This window comes from Uloborus diversus, chromosome 6 (genome assembly GCF_026930045.1).
Source record: "Uloborus diversus isolate 005 chromosome 6, Udiv.v.3.1, whole genome shotgun sequence".
Taxonomy (NCBI): domain Eukaryota; kingdom Metazoa; phylum Arthropoda; class Arachnida; order Araneae; family Uloboridae; genus Uloborus; species Uloborus diversus.
Window position 1 is genome coordinate 51841524 of NC_072736.1, and position 24671 is coordinate 51866194.

Genomic DNA, 24671 nt, shown 5'->3' on the forward strand with positions numbered 1-24671 from the left:
CTTTCATTTTCGAAGTGGATACAGGTGCACCTTTTTCTTTGATACCTTTAAATGCTTACAGTAAAGTTAAACAGAATTTTCCGCCATTGGAACCATCTACAATCAAGTTAAATTCGTACACAGAGCATCCTATTAGAGTCATTGGCAGTGTACAAGTCACAGTGAAGTTTAAGTCTAATTCCTGTTCCTTACCGTTGTTGGTTGTCAAAGAAGGGAACGTGAATTTGGAAGGTCGTAATTGGATATATCCTTTGAAGTTAATGTCTGTTTTTAAAAATGCATCTCAACCTTATGCTGTAAATAATGTTCCAAGGCCGGAATTAAATTTTGAATCTGTTTTAAAAGAATACAATAGTTTATTTTCACCTACATTGGGCCTAGTAAAGGGTGTTCAAGTCCATCTGACAAGGAAGTCAGACATTACTCCAAAATTTTTTAAGGCAAGGTGTATACCCTATGCATTAAGAAACAAGGTCGAAGAGGAAATTGGTCGCCTGGTAAACGAAGGCATCTTAGAACCTGTAAAGACTGCAGAATTTGCAGCACCAATTGTTCCAGTACTTAAGCAAGACGGCCGCATAAGAATTTGTGGAGATTTCAAGTTAACGACGAACAAAATAACAGAATTGGAGCAATATCCACTGCCAAACATTGAAGATTTGTTTGCTCAGTTATCCGGTGGAACCCTATTTTCAAAACTTGACCTCCGAGATGCTTATTGCCAGTTGCAGTTGGACGAAGACTCTAAGAACTTAGTAGTCATCAACACACAGAAAGGCCTGTTCCGTTATACCAGATTACCATTTGGTGTAGCTTCTGCTCCTGCGGTGTTCCAGCGAGAGATGGAAAAGATTCTCCAAGGTTTACAGGGTGCTTCCTGTTACTTAGATGATCTCCTAGTAACAGGGAAAGACAGAGTAGAACATTTACAGAATTTGAATGCAGTTCTCTCACGCTTGCAAGAAGCTGGCATGAAGCTCCATCCGGAAAAGTGCGAGTTTTGGAGATCTTCAGTTGAATATCTTGGTCATCGCATCGACAAAGATGGACTCCATCCAGTTGAATCGAAGGTAGAAGCAATTGCCTGTGCACCTGATCCCAGAAACGTAGATGAATTGCGTTCGTTTATCGGACTGATCACTTACTACGCCAAATTTTTGCCGAACATGGCCACCCTGCTAGCCCCTTTGTATGAACTTTTAAAAGAGAAACAGGCATGGGAATGGGGTGCAACTCAGAAAGAAGCTTTTACTAAAGTGAAAGAAACCCTAAGAAGTTCATCACTCCTGATGCACTTTGATAATGCCAAAGAAGTAGTGTTGGCTTGTGATGCCAGTCCTTACGGATTAGGAGCTGTGTTATCTCATGAAACCAAAGATGGGGACCGCCCTATTGCCTTTGCTTCACGGTCACTGACTAAAGCTGAGAGAAATTATAGTCACATTGAGAAAGAAGCATTAGCTTTGGTGTTTGGAGTTACTCGGTTTCGAAAATACCTGCTCGGCAGAAATTTTACTCTTTTGACTGATCACCGTCCTCTTGTAAACCTCCTTTCAGAAGATAAGCCTGTTCCTACTGTTGCGGCTGCACGGATACAACGTTGGGCTCTGACCCTATCAGCCTACTCATACAAAATAAAATTTCGAAAAGGGAACTTGCATTCGAATGCTGATGCTTGTAGCCGTCTACCTCTAGCTACTAGATATCCTGATCCGCCAGTCCCAGCGGAATCAGTATTGCTCTTGAAACAGTTTGACAGTAGTCCGGTAACAAGCCATTTAATTGCCAGAGAAATTGAAAGTTCCTCGGATCTGAAATTGCTGCGTTCTTATATTGCAAGGGGTTTCCCTAAAAGCATCCAGCAAAATTTAAAACCATTTTTCAAATTAAAGGATGAGTTGTCAATCGAGGGGGGTATGATTTTGAGAGGCTCTCGGGTATTTATTCCCCCTAAATTTAAGAGATTCATAATAGATGAGCTTCATGCGGCTCACCAAGGCGTAGTTGCAATTAAATCATTGGCTCGTTCTTACGTTTGGTGGCCAAGCATAGATAGTGATCTAGAAGCTAAAGTAAGGGAGTGTGCTATCTGCCAGCAAAATGCTTCAGCACCTCCTGCAAAGCAAGTCTCATGGCCTGTTCCTGATCAATCTTGGGAACGAATTCACATTGACCATGCCGGTCCTGTGGAAGGACATATGCTGCTGATAATAGTTGATGCTAAGACAAAATGGTTAGAAGTCGCCCGAGTCTCCAGTACCTCTGCTAATGTTACCATAATGGTTTTGCGAGATTTATTTGCGCGTTTTGGTATTCCAAAAAGCATAGTCAGTGACAATGGTCCTGGGTTTAGCAGTGATGAATTTTGTGAGTTTCTGTCGCACAATGGCATTTCTGACATAAAAACAGCTCCGTACCATCCAAATTCCAATGGGATCGCAGAAAGAGCTGTCCGAACAGTGAAATCTGCACTTAAAAGAATCAGGGAGGGGACTTTTGAGGAAAGACTTGTCAGATTTTTGTTTAACTATAGGAATACGCCCCATGCATCTACGGGCATATCTCCTGCTTTTGGCATGTTTGGCCGACCCCTACGCTCACGCTTAGACTTGCTGAGAAATGCTTATAGGCAAAGAGAAGTCCATTCTGACCCTGGGAGATTCAGGACAGGGGATTTAGTTTGGGTTCGCAACTTCAGACAGGGCCCTAATTGGATTGAGGGCTGCATTCTAACCCAAATGGGTAAGATCATGTGCAAAGTTGAAACTGCCAGGGGCACATGGATACGTCATGCTGACCAAATCCGCCGACGGATTGGCAGCAGCTTTGAAGAAAGTTCAATAAACCCTAGGCCAGCTACTGCTTCTTCAAATGCTGGAGAGGAGGACGCAGTTCCTGTGGTGGAAGAAGAAAAGCCGGGCGATTCAAATGAATCGCCACTTCTTTCGCCTCCAAGTCATAATCCAGTTCCCAAGGAGCATCCTCCAGTTCTTTCCCCACAATGCAAGACTCCAACACAGATGCAACCTTTATCGACCCCAATAGTAGCGCAGCAACCTCGGAAACAAGATTCCATGGTGATTGTACCCAGAAGGTCAACGAGAAACAAAGTGAGACCTTGTCGTCTAAACTTGTGAAGAACTTTTTATTATGTGAGAACTTTTGGGTTAATAGAACTTTAATTTCATTTTTGTTATGTGAGAACTTTTGGTTTAATAGAACTTTAATTTCATTTTTGTTATGTGAAGAGAGGATGTTATAAAGTAAGTATTTGTTTGCACGGCGTGTCAAGAGATGGCGCCACTAAATAATGTAGTTATGTGTATGCGCTCTGCTCGAGAGGAGAGCCCCGACGAGCAATGCAGGATGTTGGATGTGTAATCTAGGAATAAAGCATTTTGATCTCTCCAATGTGTTTCCCTGCTCTGCAGAACCAACATTACATTAATATCTTAAACTAAGTCATCTCAAATTCTTGTGTGCAACGGCTCAAGCCAGGGGTTCTCAAACTGGGTGCCGCGGCACCCTGGGGTGCCATAGGGAGAAGCAATGGGTACCGAAAAGTGTCCATGTTATCAATACGTATAGTACAGTGAAACCTATGTAAGTTGACCACTTGCGGTGTGTTTAGTGGTGAACTTGACGCGGAAATCGAAAAAGTTTGAGAACTCCTGGCTGAAACAACTAAAGTAAAAAAATAATAGTAATAATAATAATAATAAATTTCAAATAGAAAAATTTAGTAGTACTTATTAATTATAGAATTATAATGTAATTAACATTGCTCTTCATAAACAAATTTAGCGGTTTGGCACACCGCACATTTTAATGTAAATCCTACGACTAGACTGGGGGTTCTCAAACTTTTCTGACTCGAGGCACCCTGTAAAAAATCAGAATTTTTTACGGCATCCCCTTCTATCTCTACTATACAAGATATACATATCAAAATTCCCTACGGGGTTTGGCAGAGTTATTGAAACAAACAGGTTTCCAATACAGCGATTACTTTACTGGAGAATGAAACTGTATAAGTTTTGTTTCCGAAATGTTCAATCTATGGGCCTTTCGTATTTCGGCAAATGTCATAATTCCCGTTTCACTCGCTGTAACGTGTCACGATCAAACTTAGAAAGTGCGGTTGTAATCTTTTGGGGTAAATATTGCAGATCACGTGGCCCATGGGGTACGAACTCACACATCTTTGATGTAACACCATTAAAAGAACTTGGAGTTAGGTCCGGAGAGCACGGTGGCCATGAAAGAAGTTGATTGTTGTCATCAAAACCTCGTCAAGTGCAACGTCTAAGAAGCTCGTTATTGAGGAAATGGAGAAGGTCTGTCAGATATTGGGAGGTGCCCCATCTTGAATGAACGACGATTGATCGTGACACATTACAGTGAGTGACAAAGGAATTAGTCCTAAAACTTGATATCTGCTGCATTACAAAAGGTTCACATATCGGAGGTCTGGGAAACAAACCTCTCTTGGACAGTTTCTTTCACCAGCTAATCCAATACATGGTTGCTGTGTTGGTAATACGTTTCCTTAATAAGCCTTCTTTGGAGGATGTGACATCACCTTTGACCACGACAATGATGTCCAAAACAAACTATATAGGTTTCAACACTTATGTGGAACCCTTACAAGAACCCTAAATGGAAAAACGAGAAAGAAAACACAACTGAAGTTCTAAAAGGTTATGGCGGTGCCAACCTTACTATACGCCTCCGAAATATGGACTTTGAACACAAAAGAAACTAGTAGAATTCAAGCAGCAGAGATGAAGTATCTGCGATCACTGAAGAACTGCACTATCCTAGACAAAATAAGGAATGAATCTATTCGAAGGGAATTACAGATATTTAGCCTCAATGATAAAATTACAGAACATCGACATATGACACCAGGGAGTCACCTTACAAGAACCCTACATCCACCTTACAAGAACCCTAAATGGAAAAACGAGAAAGAAAACACAACTGAAGTTCTAAAAGGTTATGGCGGTGCCAACCTTACTATACGACTCCGAAATATGGACTTTGAACACAAAAGAAACTAGTAGAATTCAAGCAGCAGAGATGAAGTATCTGCGATCACTGAAGAACTGCACTATTCCAGACAAAATAAGGAATGAATCTATTCGAAGGGAATTACAGATATTTAGCCTCAATGATAAAATTACAGAACATCGACATATGACACCAGGGAGACTTCCAGGAGATGTTTGGAGGTATTGCCACAAAACCCGGACACGTGGCTGCGCCTCTCGCCCATTCTTGCGGCACCCAGTTTGAGAACTCCTGGACTAGACAGCATTTCAGTGAATAATATCGGTTTCATTCGTTGATTATCCCATCTTGAAAATTATGAAACATTCATGCCATCTTTTGCAGGTTTTGGGAAAGAGTTATTCCAGCCCGATCTGGATCGTCTGACGGATCACTTAGAAGTGGCCATGAATCTCATACCCCTTATAAGAGAAGCTGATGTGCAGACTGTAGTGAACGGACCGATTATGTACACTCCAGACTTGATGCCCATGTTGGGTCCATGTAATGACCTCCCCAACATGTGGTTAGCGTTAGGTTTCGGGTATCATCAGTTTTCTAGTAAATTACTAATTTTGAATAAGCAAATACAACAACAATTGTTAACAATTTGTTTCATTAAAACTTATCCCATAACCAAAATAATTCTTGAAGTAATGATGGTGAGAATATCAAAGGTTTCTTTTAACATTTCAGCTGCCACGTCAGTCACGGGGACTGACACTTAACCTCTGGCCGTGGGTTTCATTGGTGACTAACAGGGCATGATCACTGAATAGGCCAACTAGGTCGTGGCCTAGGGGTCCTAGTTTGTAGGGGCCTCCAAATTCCTAAAATTGGTTTAGCCTATAGCTAAAAGTGCTTGGTTTGATTACATTGGTCCCGAAAAGTATTTGGCTTATGACCTCTCTTTATTTTAATCGAACCCTGGCAACTGAGATTAAAATGTGATATGGAACATAATACACTGTTATTAAATGCATACCAATAATGTACTTAAACATTACTTACCGAAAACTTTAACGGGCTTCATTGGAACGGTTAAACAAGAGGTTGTCATTCAAAGTAACTACACAGCTGGCCTGCCGGGGATTTCCTCATAAATGAACATAGCAGCTAACATGGTAAATATGTTCAAATCTCATTTTCATCATCTAGGAAAAAATTTGTAGACTTGTTCAAAGATACAATTAAAATAATATTAAACTTATGTTTCACTCTGAAGAAAGTTCTGAAACTTTTAGCTATAATAGGGGATCTCTACCTGTCGGAGCTTCCTCCCCCATAAAGGCGTAGAAGAATTTTAAGGGTGGCGCAAATGTTTCAAAAAAGAAATTAATAAATTAAAAAGAGAACTAACTGTAATTGGAGTAATTTTGGATGCTCAAATTAAGTTTATGTATTAATACCAAATTTTGTGTAACTTATCTATATTTTTCCATTTATAAACAGCTTCGGGTATTCAAATCAGGTTTATTTTCTAATTTCCAATTTCCTATTACACTACGTGTACTGACCTCATAAGAGGCAGTGAGAAGCAAAGGGGCGTAAGTAGACTGTTTAAAGTTTCAAGTAAAGCGCGTTTGAAGCTAAGATCCTAGGTGAGCTTTGATTGATTTTCTTTTTTTTTAATCATGCTGTGTAGTGTATAGCAGCACCCACCAGAGCTACTAGTACCATCTCTTGCCCTAAAACAGAGGAGAGGTTCGCCTACCGTTTATACTGATAATAACCAAATTTTTAATTTTGGCACTTAACATCCCTTTGCTTCTCACTGCCTCATATAGTAGTCGTGATTCGGGTGGGGACGATGCTCACATCAGTGTTCCTTCGGGGGCTCAAAGCTAGAAAGATTGAGAGTCCCTGTTCTGTAAAATTAATTGCAATAAACGAAATCTATCAATCATGAATCTTCTGTAGAGTAGGGGTTGTTAGATCTGAAAGAGAAATAAGGCGTTTGCAACGTATAATCTTTGTGAACATTTTTATTTTTTAACGTAACTCAAGCCATCTGCCTTGTCTAGTGGTCAGAGAAATCTGACTGCAACAGAACGATCCGGGTTCGAATCCCGGTTCGGGCATGGACGTACTTTCTCTCTCCTGTCCTTGTCCTTTCTTTGTGTGAATGTATTGTTAAGCTGTGAATGGTTGCCTACCCAATAAACGAGTCCTGATGGCATGTGTGAACTGTGGAAGTCGCACTTCACACCAAATTATGGCACAGTTGGAAAAGTGAAGCAGCGCACCTGAAATTTCCAGCCTTGCTGGCACACAACAACAACCTAACTCAAATGATTTCTTAGCTGATCTTTTATGTATTGACAAATTTTTAATGGTGTCATTAATTGCGTGTAAGTGTGTGTTTTTACTTTTATTTAATTATGTACGAAAACAGAAAATCACATTCTGTTATGGCGATGGAAATCATGACAATATGAGAAATCTAGACTTGTAATAATTGATAGAATTTTTTGAAAACAAAGAGATTTAAGAAACTTCCCAGGAAACAATTTTGGTGACGGTCCTTGTGCTTTTCTTGCTCTGAAAAACATAAGTACTAACTTTTGAACGAAAATATTCTTTGAGAGATTTATTTTCTGCTAAAGTAATAAATTCTGTTCTTTTTCCAAAATATGAAGTCGAACAATTCAGAGTGACCATTAAAATTAATTTCTCTTAACAGTAATTCGTCTTATGCGAAAAACAATAAACGGCGTACAATAGGACGGGGTTCGTAAATGAAGTTCGTCAAAGTAATTCGTTTTAAGCGTGTTCGAATTCCCGAGGATTGATTGTGTGTATATATATATATATATATATATATATATATATATATATATATATATATATATATATATATATATATATATATATATATATATATATATATATATATATATATATATATATATATATATATATATATATATATAATATTAAAATGCCTTTCAGGTACGGAATAATCCATTCAGGCGGCGCTGGAAAGTATATTGCTGAATGGATTCTGAATGGTGAACCTCCATTTGATTTAGTTGAGACAGATCCGGATCGGTTCGGAAAATGGACTACCAGGTATTGAAAATTTTACCAATTCGTTGTGAGTTGAATTGTTTTTTTTGCGTGAACCACTTGCTCTAAATTTAAAGCACCAATAAAGTAGGCGGCGATAATTCTTGCCTTTCTTTTTCAGTGATTATGTCTTCAAAAAATCCAGAGAGACCTATGGCATGAATAACAGCTATACTTTTCCAAAAGAGGAACGATGGGCAGGAAGGCCCACGAGTCGTGTTCCTAGTGCATACGGGCTAATGCTGAAGAGGGGAGCCGAAATGAATTTTCATGCAGGTGAAGTATTGGATTATATATTTTCAGTTTCTTGTAGAAATACAGCTCGATAAAAAAAAAAAAACTTGAAAAGCTAAGCTGAAATTCTTGACTGCTTGTACCTGTCTCCAGCAGCGAACATCGTTTAGTTGTACATGAATAAATAATATCTTCTATCATGAATTACAGAGTGGCAAAGCCGATTTTTTTTTCTCAAGGGTTGATTCATACTAACCCTTATAATTATTTATGTACTGTCCAACCACGGATTGTATGGAATTGGCAAACGTGCAGTTAAGGCGAGTCTATCTGAATGAGGGGAAGAAGTAAAAATTTGATGCACGTGTTTCGCTTATTTGAGTGAGATTCTGCTTAATTTAGAGGCTAACATACATCTGCAAAAGCTGACATCCCTAAAAACTAATAGAAGAGTCCATTTCCGACTGTAAACCTGATGTTTGTCTTTATACAATCGGTGGTCAGACAGTATTAACATTGTAAGAAAAGCAACATGGTTAAAAACTGAGTGCTTTAATGGAGATTTGACCATTAGTTGTGTCCCTCATTCAATCAATCCTCCTCCAAAATCATTTTTTATAAATTACAGCTCTTGGACCCTTAATCGGTTACAGGTTCCCGGACTACCTGATAGAAACCACTGTGTTACACATGTTTTGTGCCATTTCTGGTTACAAGAAATCGCTGAATTTATCTTCAGCGATTGATATTGTAAAATGGTGGAGTGATAAAACAATGGCACAGTTTTAAATAAAATATTCCTTTTATATGTTGATTTCGTTATTTCGTTTCTCAGCAATGATAATATCTATAATTTCTAATGAAAATAGTGAGAAACTGAGACAGAGTACACGTGGAACAAAATCCATACCTCGAAAACTACGAACGATAAAAGGTACATTTAAAAGAAAAATATCACCTCGCACTTGAACATTCAACATACGAGTTAACAACTCTGGAATCTTTCTGGTTTATAGCGTTCATTTCTTCTTTTGATTTGTCCATCGCCTTTTCCTTAAATCATCTTACGTTCTTGACAATTGATGATTTACATCATTGAGAAGATATTTTTAAAAATTCTGAAGCATATGGCTTCATTTAGTTGTCATTTCAAAAGGTGGATAGCAGTTATGGTATACTTCAAGTGAGAAAGTTGACAAAATTACTTTGGCATCTCAATGAAGGATGTTTCCTTCGTTAGTGACAACTTTCTTCCTATGATTTTTTTGTTATATTTTTTAAGTATTTTGTTCTTCAAAAATTATGCCCCAAGTCTGTAACGAAGTTGAAATGCCAGCTTGGGTAAATTAGTTCATTTGTATTTGTGTGAAAAGCGTTGCATTTTATCTACTGCAGCAAGTTATTGCTATCTATTATTCCTTTCTTATACTTACTGTCAAAAAGCACTAATTAACAGAACGTTCCTGTATTTCTGCACTTCATCACTGCGGCGATGTTTTTAAGAATATTATACAGAAGAGGATTTACATATTAAAGTTACAAAAAACTTGACTACGTGATACCAACAGACCCAATTTCGCAAATATTATCATAATTAGATTCATATTTAATTAACAGACATTGCAAAAATTGGTGTTGATTTCAATGTAATCAATCTCTATGTAATGTTAGTTAATATAAATAAATACAATTTTAGCATTTAATCCCTATATTCTATGTGCATTTTAGGTTGGGAGCAACCAGCATGGTTTGCCTTAGAAGGAGATGACAAAGGCTACAAACCCAGTTTCCACAGGACCAACTGGTTTCAACCGGTTGGTAGAGAATGTGCTCTCGTCATGAATAAAGTAGGAATCATAGACCTAACTCCTTTCGCAAAAATAGACGTAAAAGGAAAAGATGCTACATCTTTCCTGGACAGAATGCTAGCTAACAAGATCCCAAAGGTTTGTATCGGAGAATCAAATATCAGCTAGTAAAATGTATGGAATAAGCACCTCCCCCTAAAAATTTCAATTGTTCAATCTGGCTATACACTCTCTCCCAAGGGCAGATCCAGGAATTCTTCAAGGACGGGGCGAAAGGGCGATTTCAGAACTTCAATTTAGAATTTACAGCGCAACGCAGGTCAGTTGCCTCCCAGCTTTTGGAGCGGTACCATCAGCTTTAACATTAATCCCTATACGGTGGTGCGTGACACGGCGATATGGAAAGTTTGTCAGAGCAACGTTAAGAGATCAAATTTTGCTTTCGCTTTCCTTCCCAAACGTCCGCAATGCTTCAACAGGAGTTTGGGACTGAGTGTCTGTCTTATTCGCAAATAGAAAAGTGGCAAGAGACATTTCGAAAGGCCTGGAAGTAGTGACTGACGATCACCAGTCCGGACGCCCGTCTTCGGCCCGTACTGACGTAAATGGGCAACGAGTGTGTGAATTTTTGAACACAGACAGGTGTTTGAGTCTCTACCAAATTGCAAAAGCCCTGAACTTATCGGAAACAACGGTGCAAAGCATTGGTACGCAGAAGTTTGCACATGCGGAAAGTCTGCGCGAAACTTGTGACGAGAGTTCTGACTGAAAAAGGTCCGAATCAACGCTCCCGTGGTGTCCTAGCCTTCCTAGAGTCCAGGCTTGTGCCCTCTTGACTTTTTCTTGTTTTCACTATTAAAATCAGAGCTGAAAAGGAAACGTTTGGACTCCGTCGAGGACATCCAAGCAGATGTCAAGGTAGCCTTTGCAGATATTCCGGAACAGGATTTCAGGGATGCCTTTGAGTCATGGAAAAGCCGCCTACAGGAGTACATTGTTGCAGGAGGTGCTTACTTTTAAGACTATTAGACAGCTGTACCGATCAGCTCAATAAATCTGTCTTTTTAAACGAAGGCTCATTACTTTTGGATCGCACCATGTATATTGACTTTTAGTTTCCCCGTAGGCGTTAATGATAAGGGATTTGAACTGTCCGAAATTGAATGGAAAATTGTTCAAATCAAAAAGACATTTTCTGTACTTGTTTCCCAACAAAAACTATTTCCTACAAAGTTTGTTTGAAGCGAATTTGAATATCAGTTCGGAGTTTATATTTGCCTTGAATTTCCTGTAGGCGCTAATGTTAAGTTTTTTTTTTTTTTTTGAATTGTTCAAAATTGAACGAAAAATAGTTCTAATTAAAAATTGAAGTATGGGAATGAGGTGTCCTACCGAGATTTTAAGATTAAAAAAATCGTTCAAGTCGACTACGATGACCTGCTAGAGTTCGCTATTTTTTCTTCTTAATTCATTAACAATAATTTTTATCTTCAATTATCATCATTTTTATTCAATCATATCACCCCCTTTTTGAATCAAACAAAGAATTTAAATTTGCAGAAATTAAAAGCAAACTACAGATATCAGATAGGGATTGCATTTTATTGTTAGTAGATAATCCTTTACCAAGTACCCTAACATCATAAATGATTCATCGCAAATTAGCCAATGTTTTACAAGATTATACCGTTTTATATTACTCTTATATTATTTCTAGATCTATAGGCTCATTCAATGCTTCATTTGAATTCTATCCACCAGAATAGCGTAGCGAGAAATTTTCTTCTCAGTGAGGAAAAGCAAATTTCTGGCTGCGTTATTGGTAAATAAAATTGATTGTATTCGATTCGATAGAATTCTGTTAGAGTTGAATTTACCTCCTAGATATTCGAAATATACATTCATATTATTTTGGTGTTTCAGGTAGGAAAAACTAATATATCACACTTATTAACTAATAGTGGAAAAGTATATGCGGAGCTCACTGTCACTCGATTGTCCGATGATCACTTCTTCCTAATCACTGGTTCGGGATCAGAAGTTCACGATCTAAGGTAAGACACTTAGTTATTAATCTAGTTTTTCTACTCAAGTGTCAGGCATATATCCTTGGATTGTTTATTTGTTTCTGAAGAACTCCCAACAAGATTTAGGCATTTATTTATGGAACAACCTTAAGCCAGGAATCCGTAATTTTTTCTAGATTTTTGCACTCTGCTATTTGAAATAGTCTACCAGAGGTTTCGGGTGAGTTCTTTGATTTTCCTATTCCGTCTAAGTTTGCTTCTCTGGTTGGAAGAATTAAGTTCTTAACGTTTCTTTGCTTGATTGTCATTCAGTTCAAAATCTGCTTGATATTTGTGGTAGAGAGGCTGGGAATTTAGAGTTAGAGAAAACAAATCAAGTAAAAGCAGTACATTGCAAAGACTAAGTCCGTGAGTCCTTGCACTCGGAATGCTTACAGCACCAACTAAAACTTTCGAAATTTTCATGACTTTGAATAAAGATGGCGATTCTTAAACTTCAACTGATTTAGATCCTTCATGGTGTGCCTGCTGCAGCTTATTTCGCATACATACAGTGCTGGTAAAAAAAAAAAAAAAATTGCATCACGCACACTCGCATTTTCACAACAATGGGGTATGAGAGAAGTTTTGGTCGACCGATTAACGATGAATGTATGTGAAATTCTGCAAAACTTATAAAATAAACATTTAACAGCAGGAATCAAGGGAATTGTTTACTTTATTTGCGGAAATACGTGGTTTTTGTGGAAATACGTGGCCAAAACTGTAACAAGTACAATGTGAAGTGCATCCACGTTGCCAAGTGGACGACGAAAAAGTAAGTAGAGGTTTTAATTGTAACACTCTTTCTGTTCAAAAATAAACAAAAGTAACATGGAAATGTTTGAACATCATAAAATATTACCTAATATTTTGTTGATCCGCCTCTAGCTTTAATGACAGCTTGACATCTACGGGGCATTGAACGGATGAGCGATTAAATGTATTCTTTACAGACACAGCTCAAAAAAATTAGGGAAACAAGCAAAAAAGTGAAGAAAACCGTGCGAGACAGTCACGCATTAGCATACATTGGATACTTACACGCGTATCAATGCGCAATAGAGAAAAAATACGTAAAAAAATTTAGAATTAAGCTTTAATTCTTAGAAAATATGGAAAAAAACATGAAAAGACGATTTAGGGCAATAATTTGGTTACATGTAAACGATGAAAAAAGGTACTGTTTAGGCATAATGCATAAATTTTAATAGGGCATGTTTTTTTTTTTTTAAATTCTAATGTATGAGTGACTGTATTTTTTTTCAAAAAATGCTATTTTCCAACACGAAATCAGCTCTACAAAAAATATTTTTCGAATATGAGAAAAAAATTACTTCAGTATATGCAATTAGGTGTATGGAATAGGTGGTAAAAATTTCAAAGCCTAACACAGATTAAAAAGGTATTGAAATGGAGTTTCAAAATATATAAAAATCAAAATATCGAATTTTTGAAAGTATTTAGCGTACTGACTTCCCATAAAGAAACATTTTGGGGGATTAGAAGACATTAAACGAAGAGCAGAAGATTAGCCAATAACTAAGACTCAACGTCCTAGTGAGAGTTTTGAATCACTCCAAACAAGATATTATTTCGTTACACCGCCAAGCGCGTCCCATAACGACACATTCATAGACAATAACCCATTTTATGAAGACGGCTGTTGTAGAAGACAGATCAAACACTATTGACGATTAAAGTAGAAGCCCAGAATAAATTTCATGACGCATTAGCTTCTCTTGCTAAATGCATAAATTCCGCAGATTACTGGACGATTTATTCGTCCGTACAACAATATTTTCATATTTTCACGTCAAGAAGCAAATTGTGCGTTTGTAAGCGCACAACGAATGGGATTGGAGGTTTAATGTTATTGGTAAGAGTAAAGTTCGGTTTTCATACAACCACATCAGTTTGATTAGCTTCGGGATATTTTTATTGAGGAAAAAAACTTACAGCTCTTGTTTCTTATAATTGTTTTTGACCCAAGCAGCAACGGGTAGTTTTGCTGGTAATGACACAAATACATTTCAGGTGGCTGAAAGACCACGCACGCACATGGAATGCTCGAGTGGATTTCGAGAACATAACAGATGAAATGGCATGTCTGAGTGTGGCTGGACCTCTAGCCAGAGATGTTTTGTCTAAACTCACACAAGAAGATTTGAGCAATAAAGCTTTCCCTTTTCTCTCTGCTAAATGCATCAGCATTGCAGGCATTCCTGTTAGAGCCATGCGAATATCCTACACAGGTAAGAAATTAAAGTCTGAGATTATATTTAAGACGGTCATCAGAACAACTCTCACCTATTGAAGACATTGAAGACAAATCAAACCCTTTGAAAAGAACAGTAAAAAAACTCGTTAAAAAGCTTGAATAAAATTCTTAACGTTTGGGTACACGAGTAAAATCAGTTGGAATTTGATTCGATTTTTTAAAATAAAATAACCTGTATTCTTTACTACTAAGAAAATGAAATAAACACATAGTTTTATCGAATTTAGAAAGTAGTCTCATACTATGAATGTGGTTGTATTTTTCTGCGTATTATCTGTTAAGAAAGTGCAAAATTGATGAGTTGCGAATTATACTTTGCCGCGGATGTCTGTGCTTTTTTTTTTTTTTCTCTCTCTACGCCAACGCATTGAAACTCAATTTACAGCAGGATTCACCGAAAGAGACCGCTCCGTAGCCTGTAAAGTTGTTTATTTTATATAGCTGGAATTTTCCTCTGAGAAGCCATTCATTAATTACGTAAAGATGATTTTTGACAATTTTTGATGCACCCTACCCTCATGTAAGGGTACGTAAGATTTTTCAAACCCCTCCCCTTATTCTTACGTAAAATTCCATTTCGTTTTTCTAAATTCTGAAATGTTATTAGAAAGTCTCAGTTACACTAAAACTCCCAGTTTGACTTAAATAAAAGATTTTTATTTTTCAACAGTAAAGTTGAAACTGTCACTGAGTCCGTCGTGGTTGAACCGTGCTATCTAAGCACTTTCAGTACTGTTACGCGTCGCACAAGCGTTGTTATATACGCTTCGCGTAACATAAACAAACATCTCAATACAGCTCTTGGTCTAATGCATACGAATCTTACATCATTGTAATCGTTATTAAATTCACCAGTGTTAAATTATTTTTAAAAACCTTTTTGTATGAAAAAATATTAACTAAAAAACTTAAACCTAGATTGAATGTTTTTTCGATTTTTTTTTTTTTTTTTTTTTTTCGTATTTGATGCTATACTAATTTAAAATAAAACATACCATACATGGTGCGATTCTTTTATTATATTTCACTCTATTCATTCTTTGTAACACAAGTAAAAAACGGCCCATCCTAATACATTTTTTATCTTCCAGACGCAAATGAAATATGATCCCAGCAGTGGCGGCGATTTGGGGGGGGGGGGGTACACTTTCCCACTTTTTATGGTTGTTTTATTTATTTTCTTCTCAAATTTAGAAACCAAAACTAAAAATTATAGAAAAATCAGAAAGATCAACGTTTTCAGAACAAAATTAATTGTTTTACTTTGTATATCTGTTTTGTTTAGGAAACATTATTTAGCGCAAGCATTAACTGTTAGTTTATATATTCATTTTTTACATATTAATAAATTATTTACTGAAACAAGCCATACTTGTTTAATAAAATTATTACCAAGTGTTTGTAGCACCTCAAAATACGTCGGAGTAAATAATTTAAGTCAAATTCATGTCTAATTGTTTCTTCGGGGAAAGTTATTGTATAATGTATCAAAATCTTAAGAAAAACGTGGATTCGCATCAATTTCCACTCATGTGCGCTCAAAACTAGCCATAGCAAAATTTTGTTTTTTTTTTTTTCTCTTTCTTTTTGCTGCCTCTAAAAATCCTATGGCTTTTAGATATCGTTTTTTTTTTTGCCCCCCCCCCCCTTTAGTCCCAATCGCCGCCTCTGATCCCGGTCAAACCACTTGACTGCGAGATTTCTAATACAAAATATCGACTTGGAAAATATTACGTAAGAATGGATTTGACCCCCCCCCCCTTTCCAAAGTAAGAATATGTAGAGATTTTTCCAGCCTCCTTTCCCCTCGGAACCCTTAATGAATGGCCCCTTACGCGAGTCAGGTTGTGTAAAACAAACATCAGTACAGTCATAGTAGAAGCAGTCTCCATTTGTACTAGACTAGACCGTTGCCCATTTGTCTTGACTCGTCTTAACTTTAAGTAATTACTAGCGTACTATAATCACGATTTTAAGAAGAAATAATGTTTTTTTTAGAAAACTTGAAATTACTTCTTTACCTTTTTAATTTAGTAGCTCATATTGTATGTTAAATCATTACAACTTCGTTTTTTGACATTGTGTTATCCGTGGATTATACGACTTTCTTTTCTTCCGGCCGATTTTAGGGTCTGCGGAAAATACGGTAGTAGTCAGGGGGGTGATTGCATGGAGTAAGTTCAGCGGCTGAATCCCAACATAACTGCAATACTATAATGAAGAAAATTGACTTTTCAGCAATGTTTTATCTAAAATTACACTATTATTTTACAGGAGAACTAGGTTGGGAGTTATATCACTCAGCAAAACACAACTTGACCATGTACCAGGCTCTGTTGGATGCTGGCAAAGATATGGGCATTGGGGATTTTGGAACTTATGCTATGAACGCACTAAGGATTGAAAAGGGATTTCGCATGTGGGGAGCAGAGGTAAGACAATTTTTCAAGGAGTAACAACATAGTAGTTTTAGAATCACTGAATAAATCTCATAATATTTAGTAGTTAGGTTGCAAAACACCTGATTTGACTTGACGAACTTTCAATTCTCCCGGAATAGATGAATATGGATTCTAACCCGATTGAAGCAGGCCTGGACTACTTCATATGTATGGACAAAAGTGCCGATTTTAACGGTAAAGAAGCACTCCACAACATTCTACGGAAGGGGACCAATCGGAAGCTTGCATTTCTTAAAGTCGATACTGAAGATGTGGATCCAGAAGGCAATGAAAGCGTCTGGTGTTCAGGCAGGGTGAGAATCAGCATTTACTTAAATATATATTATTTATTAGACTACTTTCGGTTCGTGAAATACACCGCTACTAATGGGCGGTAATTTACTGAATATACTTTCGGTTCATTTGAAATGACTCAGGTTTGAAAAAGGGCCGGTGCAATTGTAGTATTGCCTGCTTTGTCCTTAGATTTAAAAAGGTCTTCTTAAAAGGTTACACATATATTGAAGCGACACGTTATAGATAAATCAACTACTGTAAATGTCAACTACTAACTGCACCATGATTTACATTTGTGTATTTTGCATGAAGTTTCAGATTTAGTAAGACCATTAGAAAAGAGCGTTTATGATGCTTCTAAATCTTCTTTTTAGAAGCTCTTAGTCTTGTGGATTTATTCACAAAATGTAACTGTGCATTGCTATCCGAAGTGCTAACGAATACAATTCAATTGCTCACTATGTCCCACATAAGTGAAGCACGTTGTAAAAAACTTAAGTAACTCCCAAGCTAAATAATTAATTTCTTGAAATGAGATTTGAAGATCTCTTATATCATGTTGAGTAGAATAATTATTTGACAAGCTTTTCTCCATCTTTTGAAATCCTATCCTTATAGGGTAAAAGCTCCAGTAGTCGGCCATTTAAGAGATCGGTTGTTGAGTTTTGTTAACCTATAAATATCAGCTATCAATACAACAACAAAAACAATGTAAACCTTTAGGCTGTACCTTTCTGATAATGATTCACTAACTTGTTTTTGGAATAAAAATATTTTTATTTTAAAAACCCAACTATGTGAATCCGGGTTCTGGCCTGCCTGAGGTGGCCAGTCGGTGGATCTTCGAGATGCAGAAACTCATCAGCGCTCATGTCGTATGATTATGCGGCATGTAAAAGAATCCTAGGGTATTCGTTTGGCTTAAAATTCCCTAGGCAAAATTAAATTCCTAGTGCAATTTCGCATCAAATGAGAGCCCAGGTGCCTCCATCTGATGGAAACTGGGCGTTAAAAAACTACTGTGTCATGTATCTGCGCCATAATGGTGACACACGAAAGACTGATGCATTGTAGGGGAGCGGACTAGGTCTGGTTATGGGCCAGACTCCTCTTGAGGTGGATCTCTTATACAGCCCCATTGGAAACAAAAAACCAAAAAAAAAAAAAAATCAAGAATACGAGCAAATGCTCCAGTAGTCGGCCATAGAAACCCAGTGCTCGGCCGTTTCATTTTCATTACTCTTATGAGGTGTAGGTGAATAAATTTGAACAAAATTGAATGCGAAACTTACAACACAGCAGTGTACTTAAAAAATTAATTATTCCAGTAATTAAGAAATTTGCATTATGGATGTCTTTATAACGCTTATCTTTATAATATCTACTAAATTGCAATCAGTTTGAATATGCATCTCATGCAATATTTTTTTATTATTATTTATCTTCTACATCAGCGGTTTTCAACCTACGGGGGGGGGGGGGTGCAAAAGACTCTCAAGGCAAGGAGGGGGTAGCGTTAGGGTATATCAGAAAAAATAAAATCAACCCTCTTATTAATGTTCTGAAAGTGACTAATGTTTATGGCAAACCGCACTTGGATCCTAAATTACCTCAAAACATTGTATTTACTTCTTTTCATCTTGGATTTCAAATGTTCTAGTAATAAGTTGTTCAAAATAAAGCTTTAAACAGTTGAGTTAAATTTTGTGTGTAAAACTTTCTAGATTTTTCCTTATTTACTAGTTTTCAGCTATCCATATCAGCTCCAGTTTCCAATTAGATTGCTGGTATTAAGCACGTACGGAGGGAGAGAGGGGTGAACTCATGTTAGTCTTCAAAGGGGCTGCCGATCCTGAAAATTTGACAACCCCTGTTCTACGTCATTGACTAAAATGATATCATATGCTGCCAAAGAAGAAATTTGATAAATGGAAAAGACCCGGGTTAAGCTGGGTTTTTTATTTATTCATTTATTTGTTTATTTTATTTTATTTATTTATTTTTATTTTTTTGCGTGAAAGGCATTTTGGAAACTTTTAAAACACGAGAATTTGAACTCCTGCCTCCCCCCTCCCCCACTCTGACTGAAAAAGGTTTCAGTGCTAATTGTTTATCTTAACATTAAGACTGAACAAAAAAGTTGATAGAATTTATGACCAATAAAGAGCGAATTATTGATGGATATGATTGTCATTTGACTAGTCTATGTTCATTAGAACGAAACTTCAACATACGGAACACAAAATCAAAATTGTAGTTTTGGAAATAATTTCACCTCAAAACAATAAAAGTAAAACTTAAAAGATTAGCAATCAAGGTCACGTCTAAAGCATAATTTATCATAAAAAAACAATGGTTCTTCGTTGTGAACGAACTGCAGTAAGATGAATTATGTATGCTCGTCCGTATTTTTAAAGTTTCCAGCGAGGAGGGGGGGGGGGGGCAAAGGGTATGAATTCAGTTCATTTGAAAGGAAACAAGCATCAAACAAGCAAAAATGCATGATTGCATCATGTTGTGAAAATCCAGAGGGGTCAATCCCCCCCCCCCCCTCATGGATTGCCTAAATGACGCAGGTAAATTGAAATTCAGACACTTGGGGTGTCATGAAGATAATCATACATCCTTCAACAAATATATTAGTAAACGATGAATAAAACTAAAATGGAATTAGTAGCTACATAATGCAATTTTAAAGCTAAGTCAGCCTTATTTTAATCAAGAAATAAATTTTGATTTCCTAGAGAAAAAAAACGCAAGGAAATAAATATTTGGTTTTGTAAAAGAAGTAGTAAAAAGTGTTACAAACATTGTTACAAACATTTGTTATGTTAATACAACATTTGTTATGTTGTTACAACAGTGTTACAAACATTTGTTGTTTGTTACGATGTTACAAACATTTGTAATAATTAGCCTTAGTAAAATCAAACCATAAACGTAAGATGGTTTGATAAGAAAGACGATAAATCACCATTTGAAAATGACATGTTAAGTAAGGGAACGTGGGTTCTAAGTCTAAAAAAAAGAATTAGAAGTAAAGGAAGAATCTATGCTTCTAATTCTTTTTAAATTGATACTAATATTATTTATTTAGGATTGTAAAAAATTATTACAAGATAGTATATACACCCGCGCGTTCGGTGGATGTATTCGTTGCTGTTCGGATACATTTGCTGCGGGCACGCGCATCTCGCGACAATCGTTCAAATTCTAACTGCTTACTTCTAATTTGTTTTAAACTGATATTACGTATTTAATTAATTTGCAAAAGTTATAAATAAACAGTATATGCGCAAGCACGTAAGGTGGATACATTCGCTGTGGGCACGTGCATCTCGCGGTAATCGTTCAAGTTCTTACTTTTCACTTTTAATTTGTTTTAAACTGATGTTATTTAATTAATTTTTAAAAGTCATTAATAGATAGAATGTACGCAAGCGCTTAAAGCATTGGTTTCCTAGAAGCGAACACGCTTAGCGTCGGCGTCGTTCCTCGCCGAGGCGAAAACTTGATTCTTCTGCTCATGCGCGCCCGAGCCAATTCGGCGTTCTGAGTGGTCACGTCGGAATCCACTTGACTTTGATTTCAGCGTTATGTCGATGAGCGACGTCGAAGATCGGCGATTCGCTTCTAGGAAACCAAGGCTTAAGGCGAATATATTCGCCGCCGTGCGGATACACTCGTTACGGGCACACGCATCTCGCGACAATCATTCAGGTTCTCCTTCTTTACTTCTAATTTGTTTAAAATTAATATTGCTAATGTAAAACGTAGTAATCATAGCTAGATAATATAGACGGAGGCAGATACATTCACTGCTATAAGAAAATATATTTGCTGCTTTGCGGATATTTCATTGAGGACATGCGCATCTCGCCATAATCGCGAGTAATGTTAGTTTTCCACCTGTCCTTTTTTTCCCTTCTGTTAAAAAATTACTAAAATATTAATCCTTTTTTCTCTCCTATGCGTCAATTGGTGCCAACTGAGCAATTCTTTTCATGTGGCTTTGTATTTCCTTTTCTCTCTATCTCTCTCTTTTTTTTTTTTTTGTGCTCATCAAATCACAAAAGCACCTCTGTTGCTTTAAAGATGATTATGTGGAGCCAGTTCGCACTTACCGTATTTTTGGAAGTTTGCAGCGCACCTGGCGTAAGCGCCGCGCTTTCTGTTTAACAAACCAATGTAAAAGAAAAGTTGTTTCTGTTGGTTTTTTTTTTTTTTTTTTTTTTTGAAGATATCTGGAACGCAATTTAAACAGATTAAATATTTCAACAAAAAAAAAATCTTAACTACTTACTAATAGTTAATCACCCTAAATCCGACAGCGACAACCATTATCGCTGCCGAAAATTTTTACATTGCGCATGAAAATTTTGAACTTTGCCCTTTTGGATGTTTAAAAAAGTTATGAACTTACTTTAAAATAATTACTGGATAAACTTGTTTAAATTTCAGCACCTTAGTCCAAAAAAAACGATGCTTAAAGCAGGAGATTTGGACTTAACCGCGAAATAAGAATTCCGAAAATTTTCACGATCTGTTCTCGAAATCTTGGACATTTTTTCTATTTTAGTTCAATCCTTTTAAGTAAAAACTAAAGACGTAAAACACATTCTGGCATAATTTTATATTATCTTCTCACTAATTAAAAAAGACTTAAATTACAGTAGAAGCTAAACTGCGCGAAAAAGACTGGACACGCCGATTATTTTTTGCATAGTTGATCGCTTGGGGGGGGGGGAGCGTGTTTAATAATGCTACCAGAAATTCAAAAGGAAAATTTTGTTATTTTTTATTCAAAACACATTTTACATACATTTCCGACCATTTCGAAGAAAGTTCCAAATATTTTATTTTCCTTCTTTTCAAAAGTTTATTTTCTGTAAAATATTTTGTTAACTGCAAAAAAAAAAAAATCACCATATGCGCCGCACCTGATGTATCCACCGCATCGGCAATTTAAAAATTTATTTTTCTCGTAAGTGCCGCTACTTCAATAGGTTTTTAAAAATTACGAGACATATATCTCGTATATAATATCACTAATTGTATACGAGACATATACAAGTAGTGAGGTATTTAAAATAATTCATCGTATAGTAATTAAAACCAGTGTTTATTTTATAATTGGGTGTTTAGTTTAGCTGATTTTTGTACTGGAATTGTAAAATAAATTTCATTTCTAGGTTTGGGTAGGAAATAGTATGTAAGTGTAATTAGTTATTTTGTGCTTTTTAGTTCCTAGGTGTTTTCTGAAGGCAGTTTTTACTGTAAGAAAAAAGTTCCTTTAATTAATCTGAGCTCAGTTCCCTGGAAAGGTATTTTAAAGATTATTCTTTAATTAACTTCTGATTTAGTGACAATAAAGATAAATGTACCTTAGGGTCAGAAAAATTTCAGTCGAACTTTTTTAGCCTCTTTGTTCCACAAATATCTCATTTTCATAATTTTTTCAAAGTTGATTGAAGCTCAACACAGAATAATTGCTGTGTTTAATTTTTGGTGAATTCGTTTTGCATTCATTTTTTAATGATCATTTTAGTTAGTAGCAATATTTGTCATTCTATATTTTGCAATTATGTTTTCCTTCTTGTTATAAACTCTACAGCAGCATCAAACTAAAAATAATCTCACAAATTTTACTGTTTTTGTATAGTTGTGTGCGTATGCGTTTTTTTTTTTTTTTTTTGCTACTTATTACCTAGTACCCAAGGGGTTCGCCAACTTCTTTCGGAGTTTGGAAGGAGTTCGCAAGGAGGAAAAGGTTGGGAACCACTGACTTACACAATAATCTACGTTTTGTCAAAATATCGCTCAACAATTCAAATAACTAAGCTTTTCAAAACGTCAAATTTCTTGACGTTTAGACGTCAAATTTCTTGACGTTGAGCGATATTTTGACAAATCTACGTTTTGTCAAAATATCGCTCAACAATTCAAATAACTAAGCTTTTCAAAACGTCAAATTTCTTGTAAACATTTTCAAAGTTCATTTAGGTTTTTTTCTATTTTCCCTAGGTTGTTGGATTTACAACATCTGGCTCTTTTGGTTACACAGTGGGGCATGCAGTTGCCTTCGCCTATGTGCCACCATTCCTATCCACCCCAGGTACCCAGTTAGAGGTAGAACTGCTTGGTCAGTTCAGAAAGGCAAAAGTTCTCACTGGACCCCCTATTGAAATTGAATCTGTGCGGCAGAGGAAAAAATCGAAGAGCCATACTATGTGATTGTTTTATTATTAAAATTTACTATTTTTATTTGACTTAATTTTGTGTGTGTGTGTGTGTTTTTTTTTAACCCATACAAGTCGTTAAGCTAACATGCTATACACAGCAGGCAGATCTTGTATCAAAAGCATTTCATGTTACATAAAATGTGAACGTTTGTTAAAAGATACCTGTACTATACACACTCGCACATCATCATAGGCAAGCACAGAGCTTCAGAAATAGGGTTTGTCCATTTTCCATGAGAAGGCACTCCGCCCCGCCTTCTCCAAAGCAGAGTTCTATTTTACACTGGGAAGATTGGTATATGTATCCCCAGTGGCGCTGACTCCATGGGGCTTGAGGGGGCCAGAGACCCCTCAAAAATATTTTTGAGGGGGCAGAGCCCCCCCCCCCCCCAATAATTTAAGAAAATTATTAGCTATTTAATGCTTTCTAAACTCAAATTCGTCTTAGTATATGTTACTTTCCTTGTTTGATGATAGTTACCTTGTAAAATACATTCCGTAATACGTTAAAACAAATAATTATTACGGTAAAAAGCAGGTTAACTGAAAACGAGTGGTGTGGATAATGACAGTGTTATGGTGCTGCGAGCACTTAGAATTTGTCCCAGTGTGCGAACCTGCGGATAAAGTCTGTCCGATCAACAACGGGGCAGAAGTGATTGAACAACTTGGCTGTTCTTCATAACCACCGAGATATTTTGGACAAATTGAATATTTGACCAGTCGTCGACTTCAAATTCAGTAATCTATCCAGGCGGTCGACCTTTGCACCTTTCTAAAGACAGCCCTAATATTGGTGCTTAGAGCAATTTTAAAAATATCTGTAAAATAGAGAATTAACTACATACAGAATGTTAGATTTAAAATTTCGAAATATTAGTACTATTTTATTACCGTATTACTACAGTACTGCATTAGTTATTTTCAAATATTTAAATATTTTTTGGGTATAAGACCCTATAAAAACCAGCTATTCACATACTATATTAACTTTATTAACTAATAGGTATTAAACAAATTAACTTGGAATATTATTTTTATGTAATGAACTCTGAGCCTTATTCAAAGCAAATTTAAATTAGCTATTTCAATTATTAATCAAAGTGCAACAGCAATATTTTATGATTTATTTTTCAATGATAGTTTTAGATTTATTTAAATATAATTTCAATCTTTTTATA

At 36.4% G+C, this 24671-nt stretch overlaps 1 protein-coding gene across 1 annotated transcript in view; it reads left to right on the forward strand.

The window, feature by feature from the left end:
- LOC129225265 (dimethylglycine dehydrogenase, mitochondrial-like) overlaps positions 1 to 23505 on the forward strand; it is an 84989-nt gene extending 61484 nt beyond the window's left edge. The window contains exons 9-17 of the mRNA XM_054859848.1: positions 5398 to 5596; positions 8005 to 8124; positions 8243 to 8397; positions 10084 to 10301; positions 12087 to 12217; positions 14267 to 14484; positions 16785 to 16942; positions 17071 to 17265; positions 23273 to 23505. Of these exons, the coding sequence (XP_054715823.1) occupies positions 5398 to 5596; positions 8005 to 8124; positions 8243 to 8397; positions 10084 to 10301; positions 12087 to 12217; positions 14267 to 14484; positions 16785 to 16942; positions 17071 to 17265; positions 23273 to 23482 (1604 nt within the window). The 3' untranslated portion in view covers positions 23483 to 23505. The remainder of the gene's footprint in view (positions 1 to 5397; positions 5597 to 8004; positions 8125 to 8242; positions 8398 to 10083; positions 10302 to 12086; positions 12218 to 14266; positions 14485 to 16784; positions 16943 to 17070; positions 17266 to 23272) is intronic.
- The last annotated feature ends 1166 nt before the right edge of the window (positions 23506 to 24671 follow it).